The sequence below is a fragment of the Oreochromis aureus genome, linkage group 23, assembly GCF_013358895.1.
Source record: "Oreochromis aureus strain Israel breed Guangdong linkage group 23, ZZ_aureus, whole genome shotgun sequence".
In the NCBI taxonomy this organism is placed as follows: domain Eukaryota; kingdom Metazoa; phylum Chordata; class Actinopteri; order Cichliformes; family Cichlidae; genus Oreochromis; species Oreochromis aureus.
Window position 1 is genome coordinate 13,015,227 of NC_052963.1, and position 27,408 is coordinate 13,042,634.

Here is a 27,408-nt window from a genome sequence, read left to right on the forward strand (position 1 = left end):
AGTTTATTTAAAAAATATATATAATTTTTTTTTTTTTAGTGTCTATCCATTATATTATGTACTTATTTACACAAGTGTGGGTTTTTTTTTTTAAAATATATAAACTCTTAAATTATGAATTATTGGGTAATTCTGGATCCTAGTAAAACATCCCAGCCACTGAAGACACGAGTCACAGGTTTTCCATGTAGTTTGTACAGAGCAGCCATGCTTTATTGGGACATCTACACCAAAAGAAAAGTTTAAAGCTTTCAACCAAACTGAACGGTCATGGATGTTTCCCTCTTTTAATCAAAAAAAAATATCAAAATATACATAAGCATGTTGAAGAGTGCACGGTAAACACCAGGCTACTGGAGAGCTCAAACTAACATCCTGCAATAAAATCCAGTATCCACGCGGGTTGTGTTGACTTCTTGATTAAACTGGGGCTGGTTAAACCTCATGGTCATTTTCAAGGCTGCGATTTAAGACGGTGGTAAATTTTATTGAACTGGGGGGGTCCTTCATTCCCCTCGATTCACAATTACCAACCTTCGAAATGATCGTTAAGTTTCAACAAAAACCAACGTGTGTTATCGCAGGGGTGGGATGCTGTATTAGTTTCAGCTAGGAGTACATGGTTTAACTGGCAACTGAGTGTTGTTGCAAAGCAAACTGAAGCGTGGAAATGTTTTCTGTACAGCAGTTAATTCGCTTTACATTCCACTGGGGACGTTTGCAAACGCTGAAGTTGGCAGTTTAAATCCCCAGACCAGCTGGGAAAACCTGCTGAGGGACATTGAAGCGAGCGCCGCCTTCACTGTAAAGCAGAGCACAGAAATCTTCTTGCAAGGCCATGTGCAACTTTCTTTGTCCAGACCGGCTTTAAAGAGAAAACTCGTAATGTGAAACGTACTCGTTCGACTTGTAGATCCGTCAGCTTCAGCTCAGATATGATCAGCAAGGCCGTGGTGAGTTTAGTGTTCGGCGGTGAGCTACAGTTCTCAAGAATGCAGATAGCCTGTCCTCGGATGTGGGCGGTTGTCTAAGTGACTGAAAACGCCACGATCATCTGATTTGATTACACACTGAAAACGAGAGCCGATTTACGCCACAGAGAAAATGAAGACCTTTGAGTTGGATCAACCCTACCGGACCACAGAGGGGTGTGTGTGTCAGTGTCACAGGAGATAACATAGTATTTACAGTGAAGATGTACAAGCTGTTAAGTGTACTCGACAGGAAGGAGAGGGAAATTTCACATTGAAACACGGTGATTTAGTCAGAGTAATTTTCACAGGACAAACAACCAGAGGAGCCTCCAGTCTGCTTCTTCCTTTCATTCATTTTTCAGTGTCCATTTCTTTGTCTCACAGGAAGTCCTTCTCTACTTTCAGCCTTCACCCCCTCACTCCTCGTCTACTGAAGCATGTCCACGAAGGCGTCAAACTCGTCGATGTTTTTCTCATAGACGCGCAGCTTCTCCGGCAGAGAGTCCTGCGGAGGGATAACGCAAACTCACGTGACTACTGATATTCATTTCCGTGCTGTCAATTCTGTAGGCGCCAAAAGCTTCGCCGTCAACACAATTGCAAATAAGAAGGTATTTACCAGGTCGTCAGCCATCGATTGGGAACTGATGTGAAGCGAGAGACTGGCCAGTTGTGGAGGATTCTGAAACTCTCTGTAGAAGGTGCCCAGATCCATCGGCAACAAGTCGTCTTTAGAGAAGGCCGGACGCTACGTAGACAGGGAGAGAAACCGCTTCAGCTTCACAATAAAACACCTTGAATCTTGTTTGCTTTAAATGACTTCTTTTGTTTAAACCCAGCTGTGCATTGTTTTTTTTTTCTAATAAAAAAAATAACTACATACAAAATCAACCATGACAAAGTCGTCCTGCTGCCCTGATCCCTCTGAGCCCTGAGAATGAAGGCTGCCCTGCAGGGGGGACGGGCAGGGAGGAGAATCTGGAGGGTGAACCTGAACATAAACACACACGCACAGCAGAAAAGGTGTCAGCCTTAAAGTGAACCTCAACTGTACTTGTTGTGCAAGGCGAGACGTTTGGGAGCATTATTTTTATCCACAATAACACTGAAGTTACCATAGGATCATTCTCCTCAGAGTCCAGGCCTCGAGGAGCAAACGCAGCAAATGGCAGGTCCAGACTGGCTGCTGTTATCTACATAGATACACACAGAGCAGGGTTCAGTGTGGTGGGTGAGAAACTAAAATTGGTGTAAAAAGCAGCTTACGATGACGTACCTGTGTGCTGGGTTTATTAACAAAGGCTCCGACCTTCCTTGTGAACGCATTGAGTGACTCCACGGGGTCCGAGGGGGAAACGCTCCTCCGCCCTTCTTCTTTGCGTCCTTCTCCGCTCTGCGACAAGCCATCATCATCGCCACTGAGAGGAGAGAGAGACAGGAAGTTTAAATTTCAAAATGATTTAACAGACCTACGGACCAACACCAGAATTCAGGGAATAAAAATAGGTTACAGTTTTCACTGGTTAATGCAAAGCCAGCGGACAATCACCTGCTGCTCGGTGTGTTGGGGGCATGCTCTACTGTCAGATGAACATCTGCTCCATGAGGAGGCATCAACAGAGCCCCACCTTCCTTCCCAGCATGCAAGACCTAGAGAAGAAAAAACAATGGGGCAGGGTTATGAGAGGACATAAACAGAAAGACATAAATAAAAAGAATGTTAATCAGTAAATAGAAGAAGTCATAGCTGCAGACCTTCATTAGGCTTTCTGGAAAACAGAATATCAAACTATGAAAATAAACCACCATCATTATTTATAACAGTCAGTGGTGAAGTCTTTGCTTCACTGATCACATCGTCCTCATCATGGTGGGACATTTTATGCATTTCTGCAATCACCTCAGAAATGGAGTTCCACAGGGTTTGATTCTTAGTCCACTGCCATTTCTTTCTAATCATGTTTATTTCTAGTCAGTGTTTCAGTGTCAGTTTTCTTTTTATCTGGAACTAATTTTATGAACTTATTTACACTTTAATCATGGACTAGTTTTAAAATGTTGCGGGTTTAGCCTTGCAGTAAGACGGTCCTCTTACTATGACCTACAAATATGTAGGAAGTTGGAAGATTCTTGTTCAACACCTGGCTCAAAAATTAAATATAAAACACGGCTTTTTGTTTAGTATAACCTGACCTCTTCCATCACAAAGAACTTTGATGTCTTTCCATGGCTGCTGAGATATTCTGAACTGGGATGCTGCCTCGGATCTTAAACCTTTATTTTCTGACACTTCTTCAGATCATTGTAGCCGCTGGTGATTCTTGTTTAATTGAGTTCTGTTGTTTCTGTCTTCCGATTGTGTTCTTGTGAAGGGAAAAATAAACTAAAATCTGGGCATAAAACATAATTAACTGCTGATGGTGTGAATGGCGTTATCACCTGGTTTGGATTGGAAGCAGGGTGACAAAACTCTGCAGCTCCTGCTAAAGCCGTTGGCTGGTAGGATAACCTGGAGGCGTACAGCTGAACAGGAAGAGACACACACACACACACACACACACACACACACACACACACACACACACACACACACACACACACACACACACACACACACACACACACACACACACACACACACACACACACACACCAGGAACGATTAAGCATGGTGGAGTTCAAGTTTATCATATACTGTGTGACTTTTAAGGGACATGCTGAACCGTCACAATAATAGATTAACTGAGGTGGTGATGTGGATGATCAAACATGTCTAGTGATCAGCAGCAAACTGAAGCTGTGCACTGAGTAGTGGAAATTTAAACAGAAGACGGAAAGAACAGGATTAGATGAACACACGCCCAAAAGCAAATGTTAAGTCAGAGAAAACAGATCTGTTCAGTGCAGCGTCAGGTTGTGTCTCACAAAAACACAAAGAGTCACACTCCCTCTCAATGGTCAGTATAGACTCACAGTGTGAGTGACAAGTCCAGGAGCCAATGGGAGCTGCAGACTATCCAGCGGAAGGGGCTTGGGCAGTTTAGAGGGAGACGGGCTCAGCGTACACACACACTGAGCCAAAGCACGCACACACACACACACACACGCAGAGACAGAACGCACAACAAGACAACAGGAAAAGAGAAAAAAAAAAAGACAAGGAGAGAAAAAGAGAAAGCGAAATGAAAAACAGGAGTGAAAATGGAGAGAAGAATCCACAGATTAAAGAAAGAGACGATGCCGAAGAGCGAGGGAGCGTACGCTCACCTGAGAGGGAGGGGAGGTGGAGAATGAGGTGGCGCAGACCTCCTGTGAGTCCTGAACGCCTGCAAACTGCCCTCCGTCCTCTTCATCGGGAGCCCTGCACACAACAGAGATATTTGTAGTTGAAGTGCAGAGGCAGGAAAGTTATAAGCTGATGGTGGACACGTATACATTTGTTTATATTACTGAAAGATAACAGAAAGCCTGAGGTCAAAGACACAGAGTGGTATTAGATTAAGGCGCTGTATGTTTTGCTTCTGATACACCGATTCGACTCTCACAGAGATAAAGGAGAGGGAGATAAAGTGTGACCTCTGAATGATGGATTGCATCACCTTAAATCTTACTACTCAACTTCTGCACTTGGAGGTCATTTAAACTTCTCTGCAGTTGTGGGAGAGAAAACCAGACTGAGTGGCGAAGCTACCTGTAATTGCAGGGATGGCCCATGTTTGCTGGACGCTGGCTGCTGCAAGGAGGATCCACAAAGTGATCCACGATGATCCCCATGATGGGAGCCGACCTTTCGAATTGCCTGAAGAGGAGGACGGTTAAACTGCTCATAAGATGCGTTTCCCATCGGAATAAATATATACAAGAACATTCTCTGAAGGACAGCTGTTGTGGCTTTGATGTGTTGGTTACCTGTTAGACATGAATGCCAGATTGGTGCGGTAGGCGCATGAAAGCGTGATTGTACCGATAGGGGTGCCAACAACTCCAACGCGCACCGTTTGGAAACCTTAAAAATAAGCACAACATAAGCAAATGTAATCAGCCCTATAGTGTGAAAGTACTTACCCCCATACTGTAGTGATGAAAGCTTACTTTTGACAAAATGTTTACAGTACAAGCAAATCAAACTGCTGTGTGCTAACTGGAGCAGAAAACATGAAGAGACGTGTGTTGTTCAGTGTTTCTGTATTGATTTAATAAATGTCAGTCATGGAGCCGAGTTAGGCCTGATTTAGACTTCTGTGGTACAGCATTGCAGAGCCAACATTGTAACCTATGTGACTGGCCGATGTTGTTGCAGACTTTTACGCTCGTTCAGGTGCGTTACGTGTTAATTACCATGAGTCCTTATGTTGATGCTATGACTATTGTTCCTTATATATCTCTGGAAGTGCAGGTCAGTTTTCATCATAGATTTCCCAGTGAAGCATAAATTGGTGATGCCTCAGTTGGAAAACACTGCGACATATGGCACAACCACAAACACCTCTGAACAACAGAAAATACAACATAACCTGGCGCACACCTCCCTAGAAATTTAACCACATGTCAGGTTGTCTGAGTAGGTTCTCAGTCACCCAGGTCATAGTAATCTAAGGAGCTTGGAAAGAAAAGTGACTGGACTTCTTTAAGTTTCTTGAAGACGTTTCAACCTCTCATCCGAGAAGCTTCTTCAGTTCTAAGTGCAAATGGTGGCGAGTCCCAGGTATTGAAGCCCTAGTGTTATTGTCCCTTAAAAGGATCGTTGACCCACTATTGATCATGTGCCTCATCACATGAGCCAAGGTCTGAAAAAGGGTCATTACATGTCAGGTTGCAGTCCACAACTACTGTGAATGGCCTGTTTAGCACCATCAACTCCTCCTGGGCATTTACAGTGACTTTTTCAACGCAGTTTTTGAATTTATCAGAGAAAGAACAGCAATCATTGTGTCAACATAAGGACTATTTAACTGTCATGGGCTCTACAAAGCTTTTTCACAGAAGCTTAAATCAGGTCTTAAACTTACCTTCTCCTAACCCACTCAGCTGGACCTCTCCGAAGTAGATCCTAGACAGAAGAAGCAACACGCAGTTTAGAAGAATGGACTGAAAACAGCACAAAGATAAAAAGTGAGATGATGCATTCTGGAAGTGAGGACAAATCACCTGTAGAGTATGACATAGTCGTGTCCCTGCTTTCTGGACAGTTTATAAGCAGGCGTGACTCTGGTGATGGCCAGCAGAGACTTCAGGAGGACAGACAGACGGTTATAGACTGCATACGACACCTTGATTTCCTTATCACACCTGCAGCAGACAGAAAACACAGCGATGTGTTACAATACAGCAGCTTAAGGGGATTTTAAATAAAGACCAATTGAATATAAAAATATCTCTGCAATGTAGCTTGTTTTCGTGCTTCCAGGTCTGCTTCTCCCTGACTACCTTTCTTTGATATCCCTCTCTAAATTTATCTTGTATGAATAAAGCAGTGTGGTGCCTGGGGAATGAAGCTTGGGAAATGGAAACCATTACTGATCATTTTGACTGTACTTTCAAAAGCACAGGTGCACAGAGTAATACCAAAATTAAAACAGTGTTTTGTACAGTACTGGTGGACCTGTCAGGGTGCTGACAGGCTCACTTTATCACCTACAGAAACAAAATAGTTCAGACACAGTTTTCAAACAGAAACACTTCAGCAATTAGGTCAAATTATCATTCAACTCTTCTAGTTTTAAAAGAAGTCTGTTTTTAAAGAGCTTTAAGGGAAACTAATACCACTCGTCACTGACCCACTTTACTGATGTGTTTATGGGCTCAAGCGCTGACTTCACATCTCACTGAATACAGCAAGACACTCATTTATTCTAAATTACGGTTCTCATTAGAGAAAAAAGCCATGGAGCAGAGTACGCTTACAGAGAACTCCCTTCTGATTTACAAGTTCCTACAATGAAATAAGCTTCAAGACACCAAGAAGGTGAGGGTCAAAATTCTCAGCTTGAGGCTTGAGGATGGGACCTCATTATCCATTAAAGTGGGTGATGTCCAGTTGTTTATATACGAATTATTTTACTCAAACTGCTGGTTATTACTGTATTTCTAAGCTTCTTCATGACTTGGATGCTCACAAAGGTCTACGTTTAGTACGGGTGTCTGACAGCCAAGTTTTGGCAGAGACAATCAGTTACAGTACTGACTCAGATACTATAGTTAAAAGATTTGTGGTCCTGCTGGCTGATACTGTGCAAACATGGAGGAGCAAAATCAGCAACCCTGAACCACATGGCCTACAGAAGACTTTTACTAAAGCAAAAACAAAATCCACTCACTTTTCATTCATCTCCAGGCACCAAGTCTCCAACTCCATCGAGTCCCCCTGAGGGAAGACAAAGCAAAGAAAAACTAATGAACACAGTGACATTAAAGCAGCTGTATATTTAGTTAATGATGTGGTCTGGTTGGTGTTGCAAATGTGTAAAACAATGATAAATCCCAAATCCCAGTTTTTACAAAACAAGAAAACAGGATGCAGGGTTGTTTTTTTTTTTGTTTTTTTTTTTTACCTCTGATGTCTTCAGAGAGATCTCAACACACATGGAGCGCCCAATGCCTGGAAGCTGGCCAGCCAGTGCCTTTTTGGCTTCATGGGTAACCTCTGGGATGTCTTTGATGGCCAAATTAAACTAGAAGGAACATTAACAAGGAATATCCATAATCCATGCCCTGAAAAGATCCACAGTTAACTTGAAAGCAAAACAATTACGACAGAGAATGATTAAGTTGTTTTACCCAGTCAGATCCAGTAGGCGATGATGACGAGCGAGTGCAGATCTTCTCTCCCAGCCTGGCTTGGACTATCACCTGGACAGTCTACAGATACACAAACAGGCTGCTCAAATAATGAACTGGTTTCACAGAAACAATCCATAGAAAACTGCTGACAAGCCTGTCCAAAATATAACAGGCACTTATGGTAAAAGACATATGCTGGAAAAGATTATTTTAATTCCAATGCTTTGAGCCACACTAATAAAAACCTGGCTTTCCATTGTTTATTTATTTATTCACTTCTGAAGCCTCAAATTTCCATTTAGAAACCTGCAATTACAGATGTATGGAAAAAGTTATGTCAGTGTCTCACCTTAAGTGCAAAGAACTTAATAAACTTGTCTAAGTCCTTTTGATCCTGGGGCTTCAGGTCACTCTCCATATTGTTAAAACCCTGCAAGATAGATGATCAATAGAAACTTATTGAGGCAACAAGGGAAATTATTGTGTTATAGCACAAAAAAAATAATACAGCCTACAACAAATAAGTAAAAGTGTAAAAGCATAGTGAGGGCCCTAAACCGAGGGAGTGCAAAAACTTTACATGTAAAACAGTGATAAAAACAAAGAAAGTAAAAGATAAGACTGAAATTGTACAAGTATTCCAAATTACATTAACAAATACAATAATTAATAAGTAATATGTGCACTATAAATCTAAGAAACAGCTGCAAGAAGGTAAAATACAAAAATACAGCTTTTTAAAACAGATTTACGGTGTATATATTCAAACAAACAAGAGTGAGAAACAAAACGTAAACTATTCATGTACATGCGCAATTACATGTGTAGTAAGTAAAAGTGACTGAAAAACCCAAACACTGGGGAAAAGCTGAATTCAACCCCAATTATCGCCCCCTTGTCCACGTGTTCGGGGGTTTTCACGCAACAAACCCCCATTTCAGGACTACAGTTCCTAAGAAAACATCTCTATTACTTAAACAAAATAAGTATTTTTCACCACACTGGCAACAGTTTAGCGTTTTTAACTGAAAAACGTGGACAATATAATAATATATAAAAGGTATTAACAGGAAAACTTTATCACCGTGGTCTCAGCCCTCCAAATAACAGCTGACTAAAAAAATAATAATAATAAAAGCAGGCTAGCAGGTTAGGCCTCCACGTTGAAATTGTCCCAATTATAGTTAGAGGTCATGTTACACAACAAAAAAAGCCTGACAGCCTCATTACCCTTTACACAACAACCGATGGTAAATTCTAATTCTACAGTACCGTCTTTTTTTGGACAACTACGAAAGGTTTAAGGTTCGCAAAGGCGAAGCTGTGAAGCATGAGGATACTGATCCACGGAGCAACTGGCGTTAGCCTGCAGCTAACACTAGCTGTCCAGCTCAATAACGTACTTTAACTTAATCGCGAAACAATAGTACTTACATTAGCTGTGACCTTAACAACGGAGCTTCAATAAAATGCAGGCCAGTTTAATGCAAGCGAGACCAAGAGCTGTGTTACACAGACATTTTATACGCCCATTTGAGATGTACACAACGTCAGCAGCTGCTGTGCCACTTTTCTGTTTATCTTCTCCATGTCGACGTGTTTGTGTAGCGGCGTGTTCACCGCAGCGTTTTCGTTAAAATACAAAACTGTTAAATTTAGAGTAAAAAACCCAAGCTTTTGATAAAATAATTAGGAAGTATTTTTTACGCGATTTGAAAAAAATTATAACCACACTGAACTTATATCTAAAACATAAACGACAGTCTGTGTGGCGAATCTGCGAATTGAGAGCCGCAGGTTAACATTAGCTATTTCAATGACTTGTTTTTGTGGTTCATAAATGCTTTATTTTTATCTGAAGGTAAGAGTGTTGTCCTTAATCGCGCAAAAATAATTTAACAGTGCTTTCAATTCGATTTGCAACTGTCCCACTACTACATGACAGTGAAGTTATCATCTCAAGTGAGCAAAGAAAAATAATAATAATAATAAAAACGCAAGCTAGCTAGGTAGCACGTTAGCACGCTGGCTTGACTTGGCTCACATGTACTGGAGCTATCCCTAAAGCTAATGATTGCTTGCTGATAATAACGTTTAAAACATCAGGACAGTACCCCCCCGCCCTAGTATTAAACTCTCAGTATCTAATGGGTTCTTGTATACAAAGAACGTGGATTTCCTGGTTCTCCTTAGCGAAAATATAATATCAACAAAATAGGACATTAATAATTGTAGCAATGTTTAGTGGACTAATATATGCTGTAAATTAATGTGTCGGAAATCTGCATGTAAAATTCCTCCCAGGCGTGAGGAAATAAGGCCATACCAAGTATTTAAATTGAGTTGCACTTATTAGCAATTAAATGGAAATGTTTTCTTATCCTCAGCATGGCCATCCCTATAGCCATCTTGGACTGTGATCTCCTCCTTCATGGTCGAGGCCACAAGACCCTTGACCGCTTTGACCTGGACTCAGTCTCAGACAATTTCCTCCTCACACAATTTGGCTTCCCCAGAGGCTTTATCTTGTATCTGGTGGAATTACTCAGAGAGGTGTGTGGGCCTTCATGTCGCATTAAGAGATCAGTTTAACTTTGTCTTTATGAAATATGCAAACACTATTCTGTTGTGTTCCAGGGTCTATGCAGGCGAACCCAGCGCTCCAGAGCCATCAGTCCTGAGGTCCAGGTGCTGGCGGCACTGGGTTTCTACACATCGGGTTCATTCCAGACATCTATGGGGGATACGATCGGTATCAGCCAGGCGTCAATGTCGAGATGTGTGTCCAATGTGACGAGAGCCCTGGTGGAGAAAGCGCCTCAGTTCATCACGTTCAACAGGTACGATGATGTTATGCCACTTGATGTCAGGCAGGAATGACAAAAAATTTGAAACTGTAACTTTCTGTTCCCAGAAACTTGTTTTTACTTCAAAAGAGCTTGTGTAAGCCTCTCAAAGTCTCACTTGAGTAATAATAATAATGTTTTCCAAACAGAGATTTATCCACCATAGAGCAGTCCTTCCGGGAGTTTCAGAGGGTCGCAGGATTTCCTGGAGTCCTGGGGGTGCTGGACTGTGTTCAGGTTCATTATATGAGATTGTGTAACTAATGTGTGTGTATGTGCGCGCACGCTCGTGCGCTCATTTGTTTCTACAGGAGGTAACCTAGTCATCTCTCTCACTTTACTTTCATTTCCAGGTGGCCATCAAAGCACCAAACAGCGAAGACTCATCATATGTGAATAAGAAAGGCTTTCACTCTGTGGCCTGTCAGCTGGTTTGTGATGCCCGAGGACTGTTACTCAGCGCAGAAACGCACTGGGCAGGTGGACTCCAGGACACTGTTGTTCTAGAAAGATCTGCTCTTTACAAAGAGCTGCAGGACACAGAGCAGGGCTGGCTGCTGGGTGAGCTCTGGACTTGTTATTCCTTATTAGAAGTTAGCTTGTGGCGTTGGAGTCAGAGGTTATAAGTTTTCCGATTTTCAGGTGACAGCCGTTATCCTTTGAGGAAATGGCTGATGACACCGGTTGACTGCCCAGAATGCCCTGCAGAGTTTCGATACAATCTGGCCCATGCAGCTACACGTGAGATCGTGGATCGAACCTTCAGAGCCATCCAAACCAGATTCAGATGTTTAGATGGCACCAAAGGATACTTACAGGTACTATATTCTATAGCAAATGTGTCACAGCCAATAATCAGGCCCAAACATATTAGTAGAAATAAACCATGAAACATTTTTTAACCTCCAAACAGTATAATATTTACTTGTTCACACTCTGCCCAGCAGAGTGCCCTCTGGTGGACAAACTGAAAAGCTGAAGGATCTTTCTCCAGTGTCCTCTTTATTTTTTTAATTTATCAGATGTCATAAAAGCCAATACTGATAGATCGGCAAATAGGTGATATCCGCTGATAACATCTGACAGTCTACTGAGTTCATGGTATTAGAATGATACTGGTGATACACCATCAGTACCAGAGTCAAACAGGCCACGGTCATAACTGAAAATGGGACCTTTACCTTATTTGTGAGTGAAATACAGCAATGCTTCTGGCATAGTATTGCCAGTAATGAGTTGGTTTTTGCATCTGATAGAATATTTGCAGTGAACTGATTCAAACTGTAACCGCTACCCCTCCTCTCCTGTTTACAGTACTCTCCAGAGAGGAGTTCATCCATCCTGCTGGCCTGCTGCGTTCTCCACAACGCCTCCTTGCAGTCTGGATTAGACGCCTGGACTCTGGAAAGAACAGAGCCTCTCGAGCAGCCAAAGAGCCTCAACCAGAGACCCGAGGACCGCGACAGCCAGGCAGAGGATCTTCGAAGGCAGCTCATATTCAAACACTTCAGCTGAAGCTGTGGGGGTTAAAGGGGACGAAAACTGGGACCAGTGCAAAGCAAGAAACACATTTAAAGCAAGAACGTCCACAGACACGCTGTTGCTGATGCAGTTTTTTAATATTTTGCTGGATTCTACTCTACTGACTATACTAAGATAACGTAGATATATTTATATATTTATGTATGGAGGAACATGCAAGACGCTATACAGCAAACCAAGGTGACATATCCATACACATTTCAAATAACTGAACACTCTGGAAATGCTTGATTATTCTCTCAGGACATTCAAATAGTTTCCAAATATTCATGGAGTGATTGGAATAATCAAGCACCTCCTGGTGTTTTACAACTATTCAAACTGTGTGCAGCTGTTTCGTCATCCAGGTTTCTTTACAAGTTGAAAAAAATTACCCGCCCCATTATTCCTTTTTTTAAATCCCACCCCGCTAATTTTCTTTTCCCCATTAGATTCCACAGGTTAAGATCTTGGACTATGTCACAATACAAAAACAAGACCCTTATTTACAACAACTGCACATTAAGTTGTCTTTTTTTTTTATGTACATCGGTGCATTAAGACTCACGGGTGAAAATGACAGGCTGCAGTCACATGATTTTCTTCTTTTTTTCTTTTTTTGGAGCATGTGCGGCATGACGAAACAGTCACAAAGTGAAACGGATACAGACGACGTGAGTAAGAAAAGCAGAAAATCTGTGGTAGCTAAATGTTTGGCGCTTAAAATTGATTTTGAAGTGGCAGAACGTTCTTAAAGGATTTGAATAATGGATAAGGCTTTTATTTTGAAGGAATACCAGTCATTAAGGGTGTTTTTTTTCACTGTTTCTTGAACCTTGTCAAAATAGTGGTGATGATATAATAAGGTTTTTTTTTTTAGTCAGTTTTCAACCAAGTTATGTAATTAACAAAACTAGTGGTGTTTTACTGCCTGGAATGTATTAGTCCTTTAAATGGCTTCATCAATATATACAAACTTTCTACAAACAGGAATAAATACAACATACACTGCTGTCGCACGACCACATTTTTATATCAGGATTGGTATACTTTTTGTGTTGTTTATTCAAAGTTTACTTTTTACATTTCATTACCAAAAAAAGAAAAAATATATAGAAATTAAACCTTTTTTTCCCAAATATTTTGTTTTCTTATATTCTGGAGATTATTTTTGGTCAAATTACTGGGAGGAACCCTCAGAGATTTTCATGCGACAGCAGTGGAACATAAACACTGTATTACAGTTAAAAGACAGAAACAGATCATGTCAAAGCTTTACACCTGATGAATCAGCGTGTAAAACTTTACATCATCCTAAATGCCAAAACACAACGTAGCACTATTTCCTCGTTTCCTTTTTTTTTTTGCATAAAATAAATATGCTCTTTTTTGATGCTCAGAATATATTATAAGTTGTATTTTTATGCTTTTTTTAAAACATTATTTTAAAAAAATGGAGACAATAAGATAAAGTAACTTTTTTTTTTGATGCATAAATTAAATATGCTCTTTTTTAATGCTGCAAATATATTACATATACATTTTATAATTTCATAAAAATACTTTTGTCATGTTTCCCCAACCTCTTTATGATCCCTCGGTATGAAAATATGATCTCTCTCCCAAAAGAAACAGAGCAGAATTTTGGTCAGAGCTGGAAAAAATAATTCAAATGTCAGATGTAAAAAAGCTGAAGCGTAATGCAAATGATTTTTTTCTTAAAGCCAGATAAAAGATCCACACCCTGTGTTGATTGCGCTAAGCTAAACTTTTTTTGATCTGTAAGAGAGATCTTTGTCAAACAAGTTGTGACTCTTGTGATCTCAAATGCGTAAAGGAATGTGAAATAAAAAGGTTTCACCCAGATTAAAAAAGATGATTCATCCATTTTCTGCAACAGAATAAACAAATAGTTTAGTTAGAGGAACATTTTCAGGTCTGTGTTTCCATGCGGGACTAGGTGTAAGGCCAAGTTGGTCATATTCAACCGAGCGAAGTGGAAGGCACTTTCAGAATGGCACGGCTTCCAAAAGCATATGTTGATGCCTAGTTTGTGTTGGTGCTTACACATGCTGTTATCTATTTCACACTTGGCTTAAATGTGTTTCCTATTACAAATGTTCCTTTTAGGTCAACTGCTCTGCTCCACTCTGTGTGTACAGGAGGGGCTTTCATGTATACGGTGAAACAGAGAGCAGAGGAGAGATGACCTAAAAACACAACAGACTGTGGAAAAATTACTATTTCTAAATGCATGTTAATTAATAAATCTACACACTGATGACATATTAAGCAGATGCAGCCCTTCGTGCTTTGTTAACCAACCTAATGTGGTACATCAGGAGCATCTTGGACAAGAACTACATGATAAAAACTAGAATCCCACAGTGGACGTCAATCAAGTTTTCACTGTTTTTAAATGTGCACTGCCTTTTTTTAAACATTTCTTTCAGCCACATTCCCATAATTCTTTCTGTTTGCTCTTGCAAAAAGACCGTGTTGCTTTGCTGTGAACAGGAATGCTACACTTCATTTGTTTTGGGGAGGAATTAAATATATTTCTGGAAACAGGAAACAACTGTTTTAGATGGTCATCTTTAGGGCTGTCTGACAAAGTAACACAAAAGGTCTTTACGCATGATCACAACATAAGTGGCTCATATACGCCTTTCATTTTAGCAGCTGTGGCTATTTTGTGCTCATGGCCTGTTTAAGCCAATCAAATCTATAAGCTCTGACTGCAGGTTCTTTAAAGTTTAGTAAGGCGACTGTGTTTTTAATGTTTTGTGGGTTATAAACTATTTTTTAATAACTAACTATAAAAAAAAGATTAGTTGAGTATTTAAAGTGATGCAAGATTCTTTTTTGTGCATAACAATGGAGATTCCAGCACGAAGGTCTATTTAAAATCGAGAACATTCAAGTACAACAGAGTCTGTTAAAGCAGAGAAGTGAAGCTGTAGATAAAGGCATGGTAACAGAGGTGTAGGATGGGAGCCTTAATCAAAGCTCACTAGAGGAGATGATGATAATGGATTTTCTAACAAACTAACAAAAAACGTTTTTTGGTCCAGCTGGATGTTGATTTCAGCAACCTGGAGCATCGGGGTGCTTTGGAGGGATTCAGGGCTGAGAAGTTAGATGAGGAGAGGTTGAGCTGTGTCAGAAAAACTCAGAGACTCCATCTGGTTTTGTTTCTCTGAGGAGAGGAGAAAGGCAGAGACGGCTGGTTAATGTTTGACAAGTGGCGTGTAAATATTGCAGCATACAGTGGAGTTTGTTTGTACCTCCGCTCTATCTTGGACCCGCTTGTCTGGTTGCTGTGGCCGTCAGCTGTGTATCGGCTGATCTGGTTGTGGGAGTGGCCTTCTGACTGTAGCCTCTCTCCTTCTGATGTCACTAAACTCTCCTCCAGTGGAGCCTCTTCGTTGTAGAAGAGCAGGCTGCGGGAGCGGACTACGACACAGAAACATGCACCGTTCACTGGACATCCCTCGTGAGCCATCTTTGCTTTTAATTATGTGAAACCAAAAGCCTTTTGTACATATTTCAAAATATCTTCCATTTCAAACAACATCCCTGTTACATTTTTTAGTCCTTTCTCACAGTCAGGGTCAGGGCCTGACTATAAGACCCTGACCCTGGGCCATTAGAAATGATCATATATACATATAAATAACATCAGTGAAATCCACATTACTGAGATACACACATCACTTTTTAAATTTCCAACAACTGTGAAACAAAGGAAATTCTATGCTGAGTTTAAAGTCAACTGGATGAGCTTTTCTCATATTTTTTGCTAATAGCTGTTTCCTATTGGTTGACTGCTCTGTTCTGTGTTTGGTGGGAGGGGCTTACACACGTGTGGTGAAACAGGGAGCAGAGGAGAAAATCTAATATGACCACAACTCTTAACACTGAATTGAAAACAGTCCAGATACTGAATTTTTGTGACTCCAGTTTTGTTTTTAATTATTAACTTATGTGTTTTCCGCTTTTAATTATTTGTATGGGGAACATATAACTGTGCCTTTCTCTCCCTGGACAGTTGCAGAGGAGTCTGGTCAACTTTAGGGGGTTACAGCCTATTAAACCTCACCACTTAGAGGATGGCTGCTGGCAGAAGGAAGCTGCACTTAATTTGATGACAGCCTAACTTCTGGTTTCAGTAGGGCTTTCCCAGGAGTGAGTTGTTAAAGGAAGTGAATTTATAGGGAAGTGGAAAACAGCTCGGAAGGAAAGTCAAAACCTGTATCCACTTTCCAAACTGGCTTTCATTTTGAAGAAAATTGTAACAGTATATATGAGAAGACAGAGAAAAATATATTTCTAAAATGTGATGCCGCTCTTTGTCTGTCTAATAATTGTAAATGCTACAAGTTCACTCTTACTATCCAGAGGAGAACATTGAATGCATTAGACTGGAGCTACAAAAGGAAACTTCAGCAAAAGTTAGACACCTTTAGATGATGACAAATCCGCCATATACACTAAGATGCTAAATACTGAACATATTTCTAGACCTACCTTGACTGGTGGTGTAGAGGTCCGCAGATGGAGAAGAATGAGAAGAGGGGGAGGACTGAGAAGAAGCGGGGGAGGACTGAGAAGAAGCAGGGGAGGAGGGCAAAGAGGAGGTGTGAGTGACCAGGGAGAGGGGAGAAATGCAGGGAGAGAAGGAGCCCAACACCAAGACAAAACACAGGGCCATCATCTGCGGAGAGAGGGGAACATAACACTCGTGTTAATAATAATCACCAGAGCGCTCAGACTGTGATGCTCGTGATGTATTGGACTCATGCAGACACTTCAAACTTATTGAATTCTGAATTTCAGCGCATATTCCAAATTAAGAAAAGAAAAAAAGAAGCAAAAAACATTTTTTAAAACTTCTTAGACGGTAAAAGGAAAAAGGGGGAAAAATGGATCCATTCGACAGAGACTGATGGAAAAGAGGAGATGCATGTGATATACTCGCTCCATCATCACAATCAATGAGTTTGCTTGATATGAGTAATATGACCACTACAGTCGTGCTTAGCATACATATAGTAATAGGATACGATCATTATCATTGACCGCTTTAAGATGATTTAGCATCTTTTTATTTAACGAGAATGCATCTTCTAAACTTCAAATGGGAGGCAGGTAGGCTAACTTCATAGAGACATATTAATTGTAATATTTATACAGTTACAATATATTCAAATGCTGTCCAAAAGCAAATAAAATCACCTCAATTACAACAAAAATATTAACATAAATGTGTGTGAACAGCAACAGCAGCAGTAGTATTTACCATGAGGCATGTTCCTGTCTGAGTTGAGGCCATTTTACACGAACGGGGGAGGACCTTCCCTGAAATCAGCGACTGAAGCTTCTGCAGCTGCTGTAGGAGAGACCTGGAGACAGGAACAGAGGCAGAGATTAAAGAACAAGAAGGGCAGTAGTCATTATTTAGTGGTACAGAGAAGACTTTGACTCTCACAGGTTGTGGCCTCAGCGCGTTTGGGAATTTCAATCTCTATAATATGTATATGGCTGCACCCACAACGTGCACGCATGACTTCGATCTCCACCCAACCCACAACAAAGGTCTCACACAAAAACTCAGACGTATAGTTTGTTTCCCCCGAAAGATGCGCGGCTCTCATTATCGGGTTTATTCTACATCAAAGAGAGCTGTAACCACCTGATTTACTTTTGTTTTGTGAGCTCAACAAAACAAGCAGAGAGCAGAGCTAAGCTGAATAGAGTGCATGAATAAAACCACTAGAAAAGAGCACATTAGTGGGATCTGGGGAGCAGGGCTCTGATGGTATGAGCTGTCTGTGGCTGTAAGGACACACTCTGACCACTAAGTGGAGACAGAGATCAAGTTTCTGACACACAAACACACACACACACACACGCAATGCAAACCAGAAAGTCAGTTAAACGTTTAATAAGTCAGAAACTAAGCCAGACGCTCAGTCATCTGTTGCTGCTTTTATAGTTTCAAATTTCCATGCTGAAATCGGTGACAGGCCCCAGAATAGAGGGGAAACTGCGACCTGTCAGCTGTAGTAAACTCATGGAGGGATGATGCTGACCTGCATCACTCGCACGAGTCTTTGATGTAAAACCACAGCTTAAAATACACGGCAGTGAGTGAGTAAACGTGTGTGAAAAAAGCAACAAGGACAATGGAAACGTTTGTCAGGTAATTAAAATTCAGTGCTGGAAGCTAAGCTAAACTAAACATATCCTAAACGTTTATCTGATGCGGATATGCAGACGTTAATCCAAATCCAACCCCGAGTGCGAGTTACGCGACTAACAAACCGGTAGTCCTAACCAAGTCCTGCGTGGATCCGACTAGACGGAAAGAAAACAGCACAGGGGAACAAAATGACCACTAATAACTGCATCTGGGACACTTTTAGGAACTGGGAGCTTAAATTTAGTGCGTTTGTTTAAAGCCTTTTTTTAAACTCACATTTACTCTTATGAGAGTGAACGGGGCTGTGTGCTGACTCACGTTTCCCAGTTTGCGCCAATTCATTGTTCCTCCCTGCAGTGGTTTAACATATTCATCGGTGTGCATGTGTGTGTGTGTGTGGCTGGAAGGGAGGGGGCTGCCTTCCATGATGAAAGCTGCTGTTAACTCGCCACTTTAATGACAGGCTGAGTGTGCCACAGACAGACAGACAGACAGACTCTCCTACCCCCTCCTCCTCAGCCATCCAACCCTCCACACCCACCCACCCTTCTAACCACCCACTCCAGGATAATAGCAGATTGGTTTCATATTGTTATAATAACAGAGGAGACAGCGGCACCTCGGTGAGTCTACGCTTTGCTTATAGAGCACAGATAAATTTCACTTCAGACTCCTTTAATTCTCTCACGCTGCATAGATATTAAAATCCCGTAAAGGTTTTACCCACAGAGTGCGTATGAGTGTGTGTGTGTGCATACGCTTGTGTATAAGCTACAGTCCTGTTTGTAGTTTTGCATCTTCATTCTGTCTGGGAGAAAAACGAGAACCATCTTCTTCAGGCCTTCTGCAGCTCGTCCGGCTCTCAGTTTACCAGGGTGCATTCTTTGCACACTTGTTGCTGCTCTCAGTGATCGCAATCCAAACATCATTACATGAATGGTGAGTTTGTATTACTGGTGTGTGGAGCCAGCATAAAACAGCTTCAGTCTGTTCAAAGCTGGAAGATAAAGTAAAGTATGCTGGCACACGTGTGCGTGCATGTGTGTGAAAACCTCACCTGTTGGCTGTCTCCAGGTGTTCTACTTTTCTCCACAGGTCGCTGTTTTCTGATGTGTAATTCTCCACCCTGATACACACACAGACAAAGATACACACATTGTTTTTATTGTCTTATCCCTGCACATGTTGCTCTAATGAAAAACAGCGCTATCCCCAAAGGCTGGAGTATCATGAAAGGTACATTTTGACCACTAATCCACAACATTTTGACCGGTAATTGTCTGTTATTGTTGAGAGGGCACAAAAACTAAACTAAACTTCAGCCAAGTGAAAAACTTCTTCTCTAGACTGCTCCCTTTCAGGTCAGCTGCTTCCATTTAACCCTATCCCGACACACCAACCCCCCTGCATGTCCTTCTACACTACATCCACGGATCCTAAAAGGTTTGTTCACCTGAACATAGCGTGTTCACTGGGAGAAACGTTTTGTCCCTCATCCAAGTGACTTCTTCACTCTCAGCTGACTGCAGGTTTCTCCAACCTTATAAACAGTACATGCACAAAGAGTGAAACTAGCTCCACTGGAGGACAATGGAAGATACAACCATGAATCTTCTTTCTGGGTTTCCTCTTTTCCTCCTGCCTGGCATCTCCATCTTAAACATACTTTGAGCAATATAGCCACTATACTTCTTCTGTTTATCCAGACCATCTCAGCTTGGCTTCTGTAGGTGGTTGAAGGTTGTAGTAGGAAGAGTGACTGTGGATCATCAAGTGACAAACTTCATAGCTGACAAATGAAGGCAATGCACAAGTGCCAAAAGCTGCAGTTCCCCTACTAGCCATGGCTGTTGAGCTCCTGAGCTTCCCCTCGTTGCTCATTTTAGTGACTGAACTCTTGATAATCTGATAACTTGGCTCTCCATCCTTGGATCCAAATGTGTCCCAATTAAAGCAATGGGCAGTCATCTTTTAGGTACAGTCTGTAGCTACGACATGATTTAACCTAGCCTAATCAGCTAACCTGACTTAAAAGGAGGTGAACAGCCGATTGCTGATTCATACCAGCTGTTCTAAGTTACTGTGCTAACAGCTGGAGCTTTGGAAAAACTACATGATGCGAAACATGAAGGTCCTGATTCAGAACTATGAGGTCAATAAGTTTATCGTAACCGACAAAGCCTCCCAAATTCATTTAACCAGCTCATCATTTCACAAGAAAAGAATCCTTTGCTCTGCTCAGATGTACTTTAACCACTCCGTGGGTCCCAGTAATGTCAACACCATTTTTTTTTACTTTGCACAGTGTCAAACTAACATCTTTGAGAACACAAAGATGTTACAAAGTTTAAGAAAAATGCCTCACTTGCAAGAGTTTCTCCCAACCCCATTTTCCTCCTCTGTCTGTCTTCTACTAATCCTACTGATCTCCATTATCAGGGTAACATCTCGCTAATCTCTCGCATTCTTTAATCCTCCCGATCTCCCGCTGTGTGTTGCTTGGAATATAACTCATTCATGCACACTCCTTTGAGGAAAGCATCCCGCTGTTTTCTTTTTTAAAGGTTCGTCCAATAATCCCCTCCTCATGTCCGAAAAAAAAATAGAAGGAGATGGATTTCTGTTTTTACGCACATCCTCTTATGTCTCTGCTGCTTTGGTTGCTTTGATTCAGTTAAAAGAGGCTGCACTCTGACACACCTCTCTCCCCTCGCTCTAATGGGATTAATGGGGCATTTTGTATACCTGTACAAATCTTTTTTGGCACTTGTATTTGTCGCAGTGGAAGCTGTGTAAAAGAAAACCCATATTTTCAACTCTATTTCACTGCCCCTGTCAGGAAAGTCAGTGAATCTGGCCCATGTGTTAAGCAGGTTATTGGAGTCCTGCCATAGCAAAGAATGGCTGGAATAATGGAAAGTAGAGAGGAGAGAAAAGCAGTCTCTGTTAAGTTTTGCTGTTCTTCAGTGAATCACAGTGGAGGAGACGAGTGCTGATTAAATGCTTTGCGTGTTTTGCTTGTTTTTAATTCTCTATCAGACACAAAGATATATCTATATATATATATATATCTATACATATATATATATATATAGATATATATATTTATCTGACCTCACAAGGACCTGCGTTTGCCTCCCATTCCCTGGCAGAGCTCTTGCGTCTGTTACTGCGCTCAGCTCCAGAGCAGTTAGGGAAACCTCTAAATGCGAAAAAAATAAAATAAAAATCTGGCTCTTGACTAAACTGCAACTGCCAAGCTCACTTTGGTGTTACACAACGCCACCGTTTTTTCTCTTTGGGCCCCTGAATCTTTCTGTTTTTTTTTTCTTTTTTTCTTTGCCAGTTATGCATGCAATGACCAAAGACAAGATTTTGCATAAAGAGACATGTGGTTAGAGTCATCTTGGGAATAAAACCCCACGAAGCTCACTAGCTAACATGGCTTTTAACACTCTCAAATACATTGTAAGGTGAAAGACGTGGAAGATTCTGGTTAGATGTTGCTCTAACTAACCGTTCAAAGGGGACCTGTTGTGCTTGTGCTAATGTTCTGTAATTTACACGATTCTAACATTTCAAATAATAAAACTTTTGGTTTCACATGGCTTTTTTTTTTATATCTCGGCTCTGTGCGATGTCATAGAGAGGGGATGTCCTCACATGCAGCTCTAGCCATGGCCACAGAAGCTTGGTGTGTCTGCCGTTTAAACCTTCTGTGTACAAGGGGAAGCCAATGATTAGAAAGCTGGCTTAAATGAGAAGGGGAAAGAGAACTAAAAGGTCTTGTTTTACACAAAGAGTGAATTGAGGTGCTGCACCAAGGGCTGGCTTAACATTACTAAGGATTATTCTTCCCCCAAAGGGAGGGAGAAGGTAATCGTATCCATTTGTTTGTCTGTCTGTCTGTCTGTTTGTTAGCAGTCTAGCATGCACAGTTTTCACATTATCATTTTCAAATTTTGTGTGATGGTGGATACCAAAAACAGCTTGAGCTGATTTAATTGTGGTAAAAATCGGGTCAAGGTCACACCATGCGAAACTCATTAAAAACGCAGCTTCTTATGGATCGTCTTCAAACTTCACAACAATAAACGAGGCCTTGGGGAACATGAGTGCCTACTGTAGGTTAGCTAAGTGTTTGACCTTCATTGTTAGGGCTCAAGGTCAAGTAAGAATACATTATATGAAAAAGGATGGAGAGAGGAGTTCAACACATTTTTTATTTTTTCAATACGACGCCCTGTGATTTCACAATGATGCCTTAACAGGCTGACGTCAGAATTTTGTAATAAAAACTCCATATAAATAAACGTTTTAGTAAAGCCCTTGCCCTTCGAAGGAAGCTGCACTCTCTGAGTGCTCTTGTTTTGAACTGTGAATCATGCTAAGCCAGTCTAGGAGAGTCATGCACAGCTGCTGGGCTGGCATGACAACAGCAGTCAGCAGTCGAGTCGAGTCAGCAGTTTAAGGTGTGAAAGTCTTCTAAACAATGACAACAATGCTCTTAATATAATTTTAAGGAAACTACAATGATTTTTTTTTTAAAGGCTTTGGAAAGCACAGACGACAGTTACAAATGTAAACCAAAGGAAATGTGCATGGAGCGGAAAGATAAAAGATTTTTTTCCAGCCTTACTTTTTCTCCAGACATTCCACATACTCTTTCTTCTTCCTCCGACTCTCCTGAGCTGAGATCTGGAGAAACGGGCACAAAAACAATCATTGCTGCACCACAAAAACGCATTTCTAATTGGAGAAAAATGACATTTTTGGTAAACGTGTTACTATTTCTGTTTGAAATAGTAACACAAGGCAGTCCAAGATTCTGGGAATAGCTCACGTTTTTGTTTTTTTGGTTAATTAAATGTTCAGTTCAGCCGTGCACACTAACAGAAGACAAAAAGGTGCAGCGCCTTCTTACCTTATTTTTGATCTTTCGTCTGACTCTCTTCAGTGCCTTCTCTTCACTCTTCGTGAGAGGAAGTTTGTTAGGTACCGGGTAACCCTCTGCAACCAGGGTCCTCTTCTCTTCTTCTGTTAGCATGAGGGGTCCCGAACCCTGCAGTTTCTGCACAGTGAAACAAGCACTTCATCAGCGCATAATGCTAATAAGCTCTCATAATTCAGTCTCTTATTTATGTCGGTCTGCTTTTAATTTGCATGTTGACAGCGAGCACACCAAAATCTCACATCTCTCTGTGCTTTCTGATGTTGAGTCAAGTCATAACAGGATTGCATTACACCCTGGTACAAGAACAACACTGTTGGAGTTTGTGCGATGGTTTAGCTGTTCACGTGTTCCATTAATAAAAATGAAAAAAAGAAAAAAGAAAAATGTTGCTGACACTGAACAATTGTGAGTAAACAAGATTGGGTCACGATGGCCTCAGTGCAAATGTGATTCATTTATTCTAAGAAAAGCTGCTGAATCAGACAAACAACGTCCAGACGGACGGATTTTCTGACTTTCTGTCCTTTCAGCAAATTATGGGATGTATTTAATCCCAAATTAAGCTGATTTACAGATCAAAAATCCCAACTCTACAGTGTCTGCTTTCACAATAGAAGGGCAGCCTATGAAACTCACAGCGCTATATAAGGACACAGTCATTTGAACATTTCTTATAGCAAACACCAAACCACTGACACATTTAATCACCCACATGCGCTGCAGAACGGGCACGGAGAGGAAAAAAAAACCAACAAAGGGCACAGAGGGTAGGCGCTCTTTAACTCACATGCGGCGCGGTGAGGAGGGGCGAAGAGGAGATGGCCGAAGAAGATGAGGACGAGGACGAGGCGCGACCTCCTGGCCTCTGTTGTGGTTGAGGGGAAGACGGCGGCAGAGGGAGGTGTGGGGAGGAGGGGGGCAGTGAGCCATCACTGTCGCCGTGGTTACTGCTGGGAGGGGTGGGCGGCAGCTGGAGAGCATCATCTAAAAAAGAAAGCAGCACGCGAAAGGAATCAGTGCTTCTACTTTAAACAAATGACCACTGAAGATATTCATCGCTAATGTAAGGCCATTCTCCCAGACCCCAAATATTATACTGCTGTGATTATTGTGGCATATGCATAGACAGCTGGGTGAGTATTTTTGCCCTGATTATGGTCTGTAAGGTAGTAGTGGCTCTAACGCTGGGGTGGGGTGGTTAAGCCCTCGTCATACTTAAAGTGAAGGCTTTTTTTTCCCAACAGATGTTTGAGGTCATTTATTTTGTAATATTTTAGGTGAAAATGTGCACTAACTCATTCAGCTGCTTACTTCCTTCACAAGGGGTCACCACAATGGGTGGCTCCACATATTTGATTTGGCACATATTTTTTAGACCAGATGCCCTTCCTGACTCAGCCCTCCCAGGGATTTGTGTCTCCTTCTGGTCTCAAACCAGGGATGTTAGGTAAATGTCTTAACCACTACACTATGAAGCCACTTCTAACATTGAAATATTCTGAGTCAGACAAACCACTATAGCATTGTGAGTGTGTCTGTTACCGCTGGGCAGGCTGAGGTACTGTCCAATCTCTCTGGGTTCATCTTTTATAGCAATGGGCTTCATATCCTCTTGACTGCGCTCCTGTAGAAACAACAAACGTAGCTGACATCAAAAACACCACCCATTTTATTTTTTTTTAAATGTTTCATCACTGAGACAAAGGACAGATGGATGCTAACCGTGTGTTTCCATGGTGAGCCTCTGTGTGGAGGGGCGGGGCTTAATATGAGAGGCGGGGCTTCCAAAGGCTGAGGATCTAACCTTTGGCCAACATCAGGCTCTTCCTGCTTCACCAAGATAGCTGATAGGTCCTGGCTGAAGCTCCACTCAAACTCTACAGAAAAGACAACACAGACACAGGCAGGGTCACAAGGGGCTGGAGTCTATCCCATTTATCACATGGTGAGAGGTAGAATACACCCGGGACAGACTGCCAATCTGTCGCAGGGCGAACACATAGTGACAGGCAACCATTAACACCTACGGCCAATACTGAATCATGAACCAACCTAAACCCCAGGCATCTCTTTGGACTGTGGGAGGAAGGCAGAGTACCTGGAGAGAATATTTCACACAGAAGGGCTTTCTTGCTGTGAAAGAACGATGCTAACCACCACACGATCATGTTCCCCTAAAGTCATCCTCAGCTTTCTTATACTGAAGTATTTAATCTGAACCAAATGGTTTGATGTGTGAGAACAACAAAAACACAAAGAAAAAGCTAAAGCAGAGCATAAAGCTGCAGAAATACCTGCAGATGTTTTCCATGTGTCACAACCGAAAGGGGGGAAGGGGCAGTCACATTGTTTTGATGTCATAGCAGTGCAACGTGGGAACACCATCCCATCACCACAAACCCTGGCAAACCCTAACCCTAACCCCATGACTCCAATACAACCATATACATACAACCACGACTGTACCCCAACCCTAACCCGACTATATGGCCCTGACTTTTGCATTCACAATTAAAGGCCACAGTGTTATTGTGTATTGGACCAGACAGTCCCAACTAAAGGTTCAATCGCTAATTTCTTCTTTCAACTATCAAATGAAATACTAGTGCAGGGCTCGCAAAATCGCTAGCCCGACGTCCCGGGGCTAGCGATTTTTCCAGTCGGGCTACCAAAATCTATCTCAGCCCTGCCCGTCGGGCTATCATACGAAGGAAAAATATGTGTCAATGCTTTTGCATTTTCTTTCGCAAATGTAGTTGAGTAAGTATGTTATTGGCATCGATGAGCCTCTGTCAATATGTGACATATTGAAATCGCGTTTGAATTTGTGCTTGTTTTTTGCTTTCACTTTCACTTTGCGATCGCGCGAACGGTGTATAGAGAGCGGCAGGACTGATTGGTGAGTGACGATTAATTGCGCACCAATTCCTCTGACATCGTCTTATCACTCATTAGCTTACTATTCAAACGTGACAAGTGAAATCTCCCACAGCAAGCTTAAACATGTGAGAGGTTGATTGCGCAGAGAATCGCTGACCGTTATGTAAGTACGTGTGTAAAAGCAGCAGGATTTACGCCGGTATTTTAGTTCTGCTGAGCCAAATAAGACAGGTCAGGGTGAAGAAGGGGCAGCCAATGAAAAGCCTACCACAAAACGGAAAAGTTATGACAAATCACACTGAGGCAAAAAGAAAGCTCAGCTTTTTTGGTTTCATGGACAAAAGAATTTATGTGGCTGGAATATGACGAGATAAATAACATGATGTTCTGCCAGGTGTGTTGTGAGTTTCCCTCGATATCTGAGTCGCCAAGCGCCTTTGTTACTGGGACCAGTAATTTTAAGAAAGACCCCATCAGAACCCATGAGAAATGCAAGAAATGCATTATTGCCCAGTCTGCAATATCTTTCCCAGAACAAACAGCAATTGCAAAAAAACATACTAAAAATAAACCAAGCACAAGAAGAAGTCCTGAAAAATCTTTCAAAAGGATACTATGTTGCAAAGAGTGAACTACCATTGTCAAAATTTAGCAGTCTTTGCAAACTTCAAAAAGCAAATGGCCTCGATCTTGGTTCCACTTGCCTCTTACCCTTGACTTCAGTGGAAATTTCAGATTCAGGATCTGACACAGACTGATTCATGTTCTACACAGTTCTTACAAGTTCATAGAAATTTCTGTTCAATTAGAAACAAGTATTCGAGTTGATGATTGTAATTTTTATACAGTTGTGATTTGTATTTTAACAATTTTCTGATTAATTTTTGTTTCCGTTACAATATTATACTTTAATGTATAATATTGTAAAGGAAACAAAACTTTAAAAAATTAATTGCTCTCTTTTTTATTCGGGCTACTTAAATTTATTTTGGGCTACCAAAAACTGAAGAGTGCCTGCCCGAAGGGCTACCAGAGATTTTGAAATTTTGCGAGCCCTGTAGTGGCAATAATGAAAAACCACCACCACCAACAAAAAGTGTCAAGAATTCAAGAAAAGTGTTCCTATTCTTTAGAAAAGAAGCTTCCAGTTATCTGAGAAACTTGAGCAAAGTTAACCTTATTTCTCTTCAGGGAGTCTTTGCTGTAGGTCTTCCAACGGGAAGTAATTGACAGCTTCCAAATCACACT

General features: G+C 41.4%; 3 protein-coding genes across 4 annotated transcripts in view; 1 reads left to right on the forward strand and 2 right to left on the reverse strand.

Moving 5' to 3' along the window:
* Window positions 1-188: 188 nt before the first annotated feature.
* atg13 (ATG13 autophagy related 13 homolog (S. cerevisiae)) lies at window positions 189-9,344 on the reverse strand. 2 transcript variants are annotated; one of them, XM_031749615.2, is made up of 18 exons: window positions 9,189-9,344; window positions 8,104-8,184; window positions 7,752-7,832; window positions 7,526-7,645; window positions 7,292-7,338; window positions 6,123-6,263; window positions 5,984-6,024; window positions 4,884-4,980; window positions 4,666-4,773; window positions 4,242-4,335; window positions 3,948-4,046; window positions 3,414-3,497; window positions 2,524-2,624; window positions 2,251-2,392; window positions 2,090-2,167; window positions 1,858-1,965; window positions 1,594-1,722; window positions 189-1,479 (listed from the first exon to the last, which is right to left on the reverse strand). In XM_031749615.2, exons 2-18 carry the CDS (start codon window positions 8,170-8,172, stop codon window positions 1,402-1,404), a joined length of 1,617 nt encoding a protein of 538 aa, XP_031605475.1. In that variant the 5' UTR covers window positions 8,173-8,184; window positions 9,189-9,344; the 3' UTR covers window positions 189-1,401. The 2 variants fall into 2 exon arrangements, with proteins under 2 accessions (XP_031605475.1, XP_031605483.1); XM_031749623.2 differs by lacking the exon at window positions 3,948-4,046 and having other exon boundaries at window positions 9,189-9,343.
* Window positions 9,345-9,489: 145 nt separating this feature from the next.
* Window positions 9,490-12,153, forward strand: harbi1 (harbinger transposase derived 1). The gene is made up of 7 exons (XM_031749634.2): window positions 9,490-9,615; window positions 10,142-10,307; window positions 10,392-10,594; window positions 10,750-10,837; window positions 10,954-11,161; window positions 11,243-11,418; window positions 11,915-12,153. The coding sequence occupies exons 2-7, from the start codon at window positions 10,143-10,145 to the stop codon at window positions 12,113-12,115; spliced, it is 1,041 nt and encodes a 346-aa protein (XP_031605494.1). The 5' UTR covers window positions 9,490-9,615; window position 10,142; the 3' UTR covers window positions 12,116-12,153.
* A 47-nt stretch (window positions 12,154-12,200) lies between these two features.
* Window positions 12,201-27,408, reverse strand: part of creb3l1 (cAMP responsive element binding protein 3-like 1) — a 40,317-nt gene continuing 25,109 nt past the window's right edge. Inside the window, exons 4-13 of the mRNA XM_031749656.2 lie at window positions 25,003-25,157; window positions 24,823-24,904; window positions 24,068-24,264; window positions 23,251-23,397; window positions 22,966-23,024; window positions 19,384-19,452; window positions 17,424-17,526; window positions 16,652-16,838; window positions 15,409-15,577; window positions 12,201-15,320 (exon numbers count right to left, since the gene is read on the reverse strand). Of these exons, the coding sequence (XP_031605516.1) occupies window positions 15,284-15,320; window positions 15,409-15,577; window positions 16,652-16,838; window positions 17,424-17,526; window positions 19,384-19,452; window positions 22,966-23,024; window positions 23,251-23,397; window positions 24,068-24,264; window positions 24,823-24,904; window positions 25,003-25,157 (1,205 nt within the window). The 3' untranslated portion in view covers window positions 12,201-15,283. The remainder of the gene's footprint in view (window positions 15,321-15,408; window positions 15,578-16,651; window positions 16,839-17,423; window positions 17,527-19,383; window positions 19,453-22,965; window positions 23,025-23,250; window positions 23,398-24,067; window positions 24,265-24,822; window positions 24,905-25,002; window positions 25,158-27,408) is intronic.

Bases quoted from the DNA above. Each gene is read 5' to 3' on its own strand.
- harbi1 (XM_031749634.2), top strand. From the start codon at position 10,143: ATGGCCATCCCTATAGCCATCTTGGACTGTGATCTCCTCCTTCATGGT. The intron at 10,308-10,391 runs GTGTGTGGGCCT...GTTGTGTTCCAG, and splicing joins TGGTGGAATTACTCAGAGAG to GGTCTATGCAGGCGAACCCA. The intron at 10,595-10,749 runs GTACGATGATGT...TTTTCCAAACAG, and splicing joins CAGTTCATCACGTTCAACAG to AGATTTATCCACCATAGAGC.
- atg13 (XM_031749615.2), bottom strand. From the start codon at position 8,172: ATGGAGAGTGACCTGAAGCCCCAGGATCAAAAGGACTTAGACAAGTTT. The intron at 7,339-7,525 runs GTAAAAAAAAAA...GTCTTCCCTCAG, and splicing joins TCTCTCTGAAGACATCAGAG to GGGGACTCGATGGAGTTGGA. The intron at 1,723-1,857 runs GTATGTAGTTAT...CTGTCTACGTAG, and splicing joins ACTTTGTCATGGTTGATTTT to CGTCCGGCCTTCTCTAAAGA.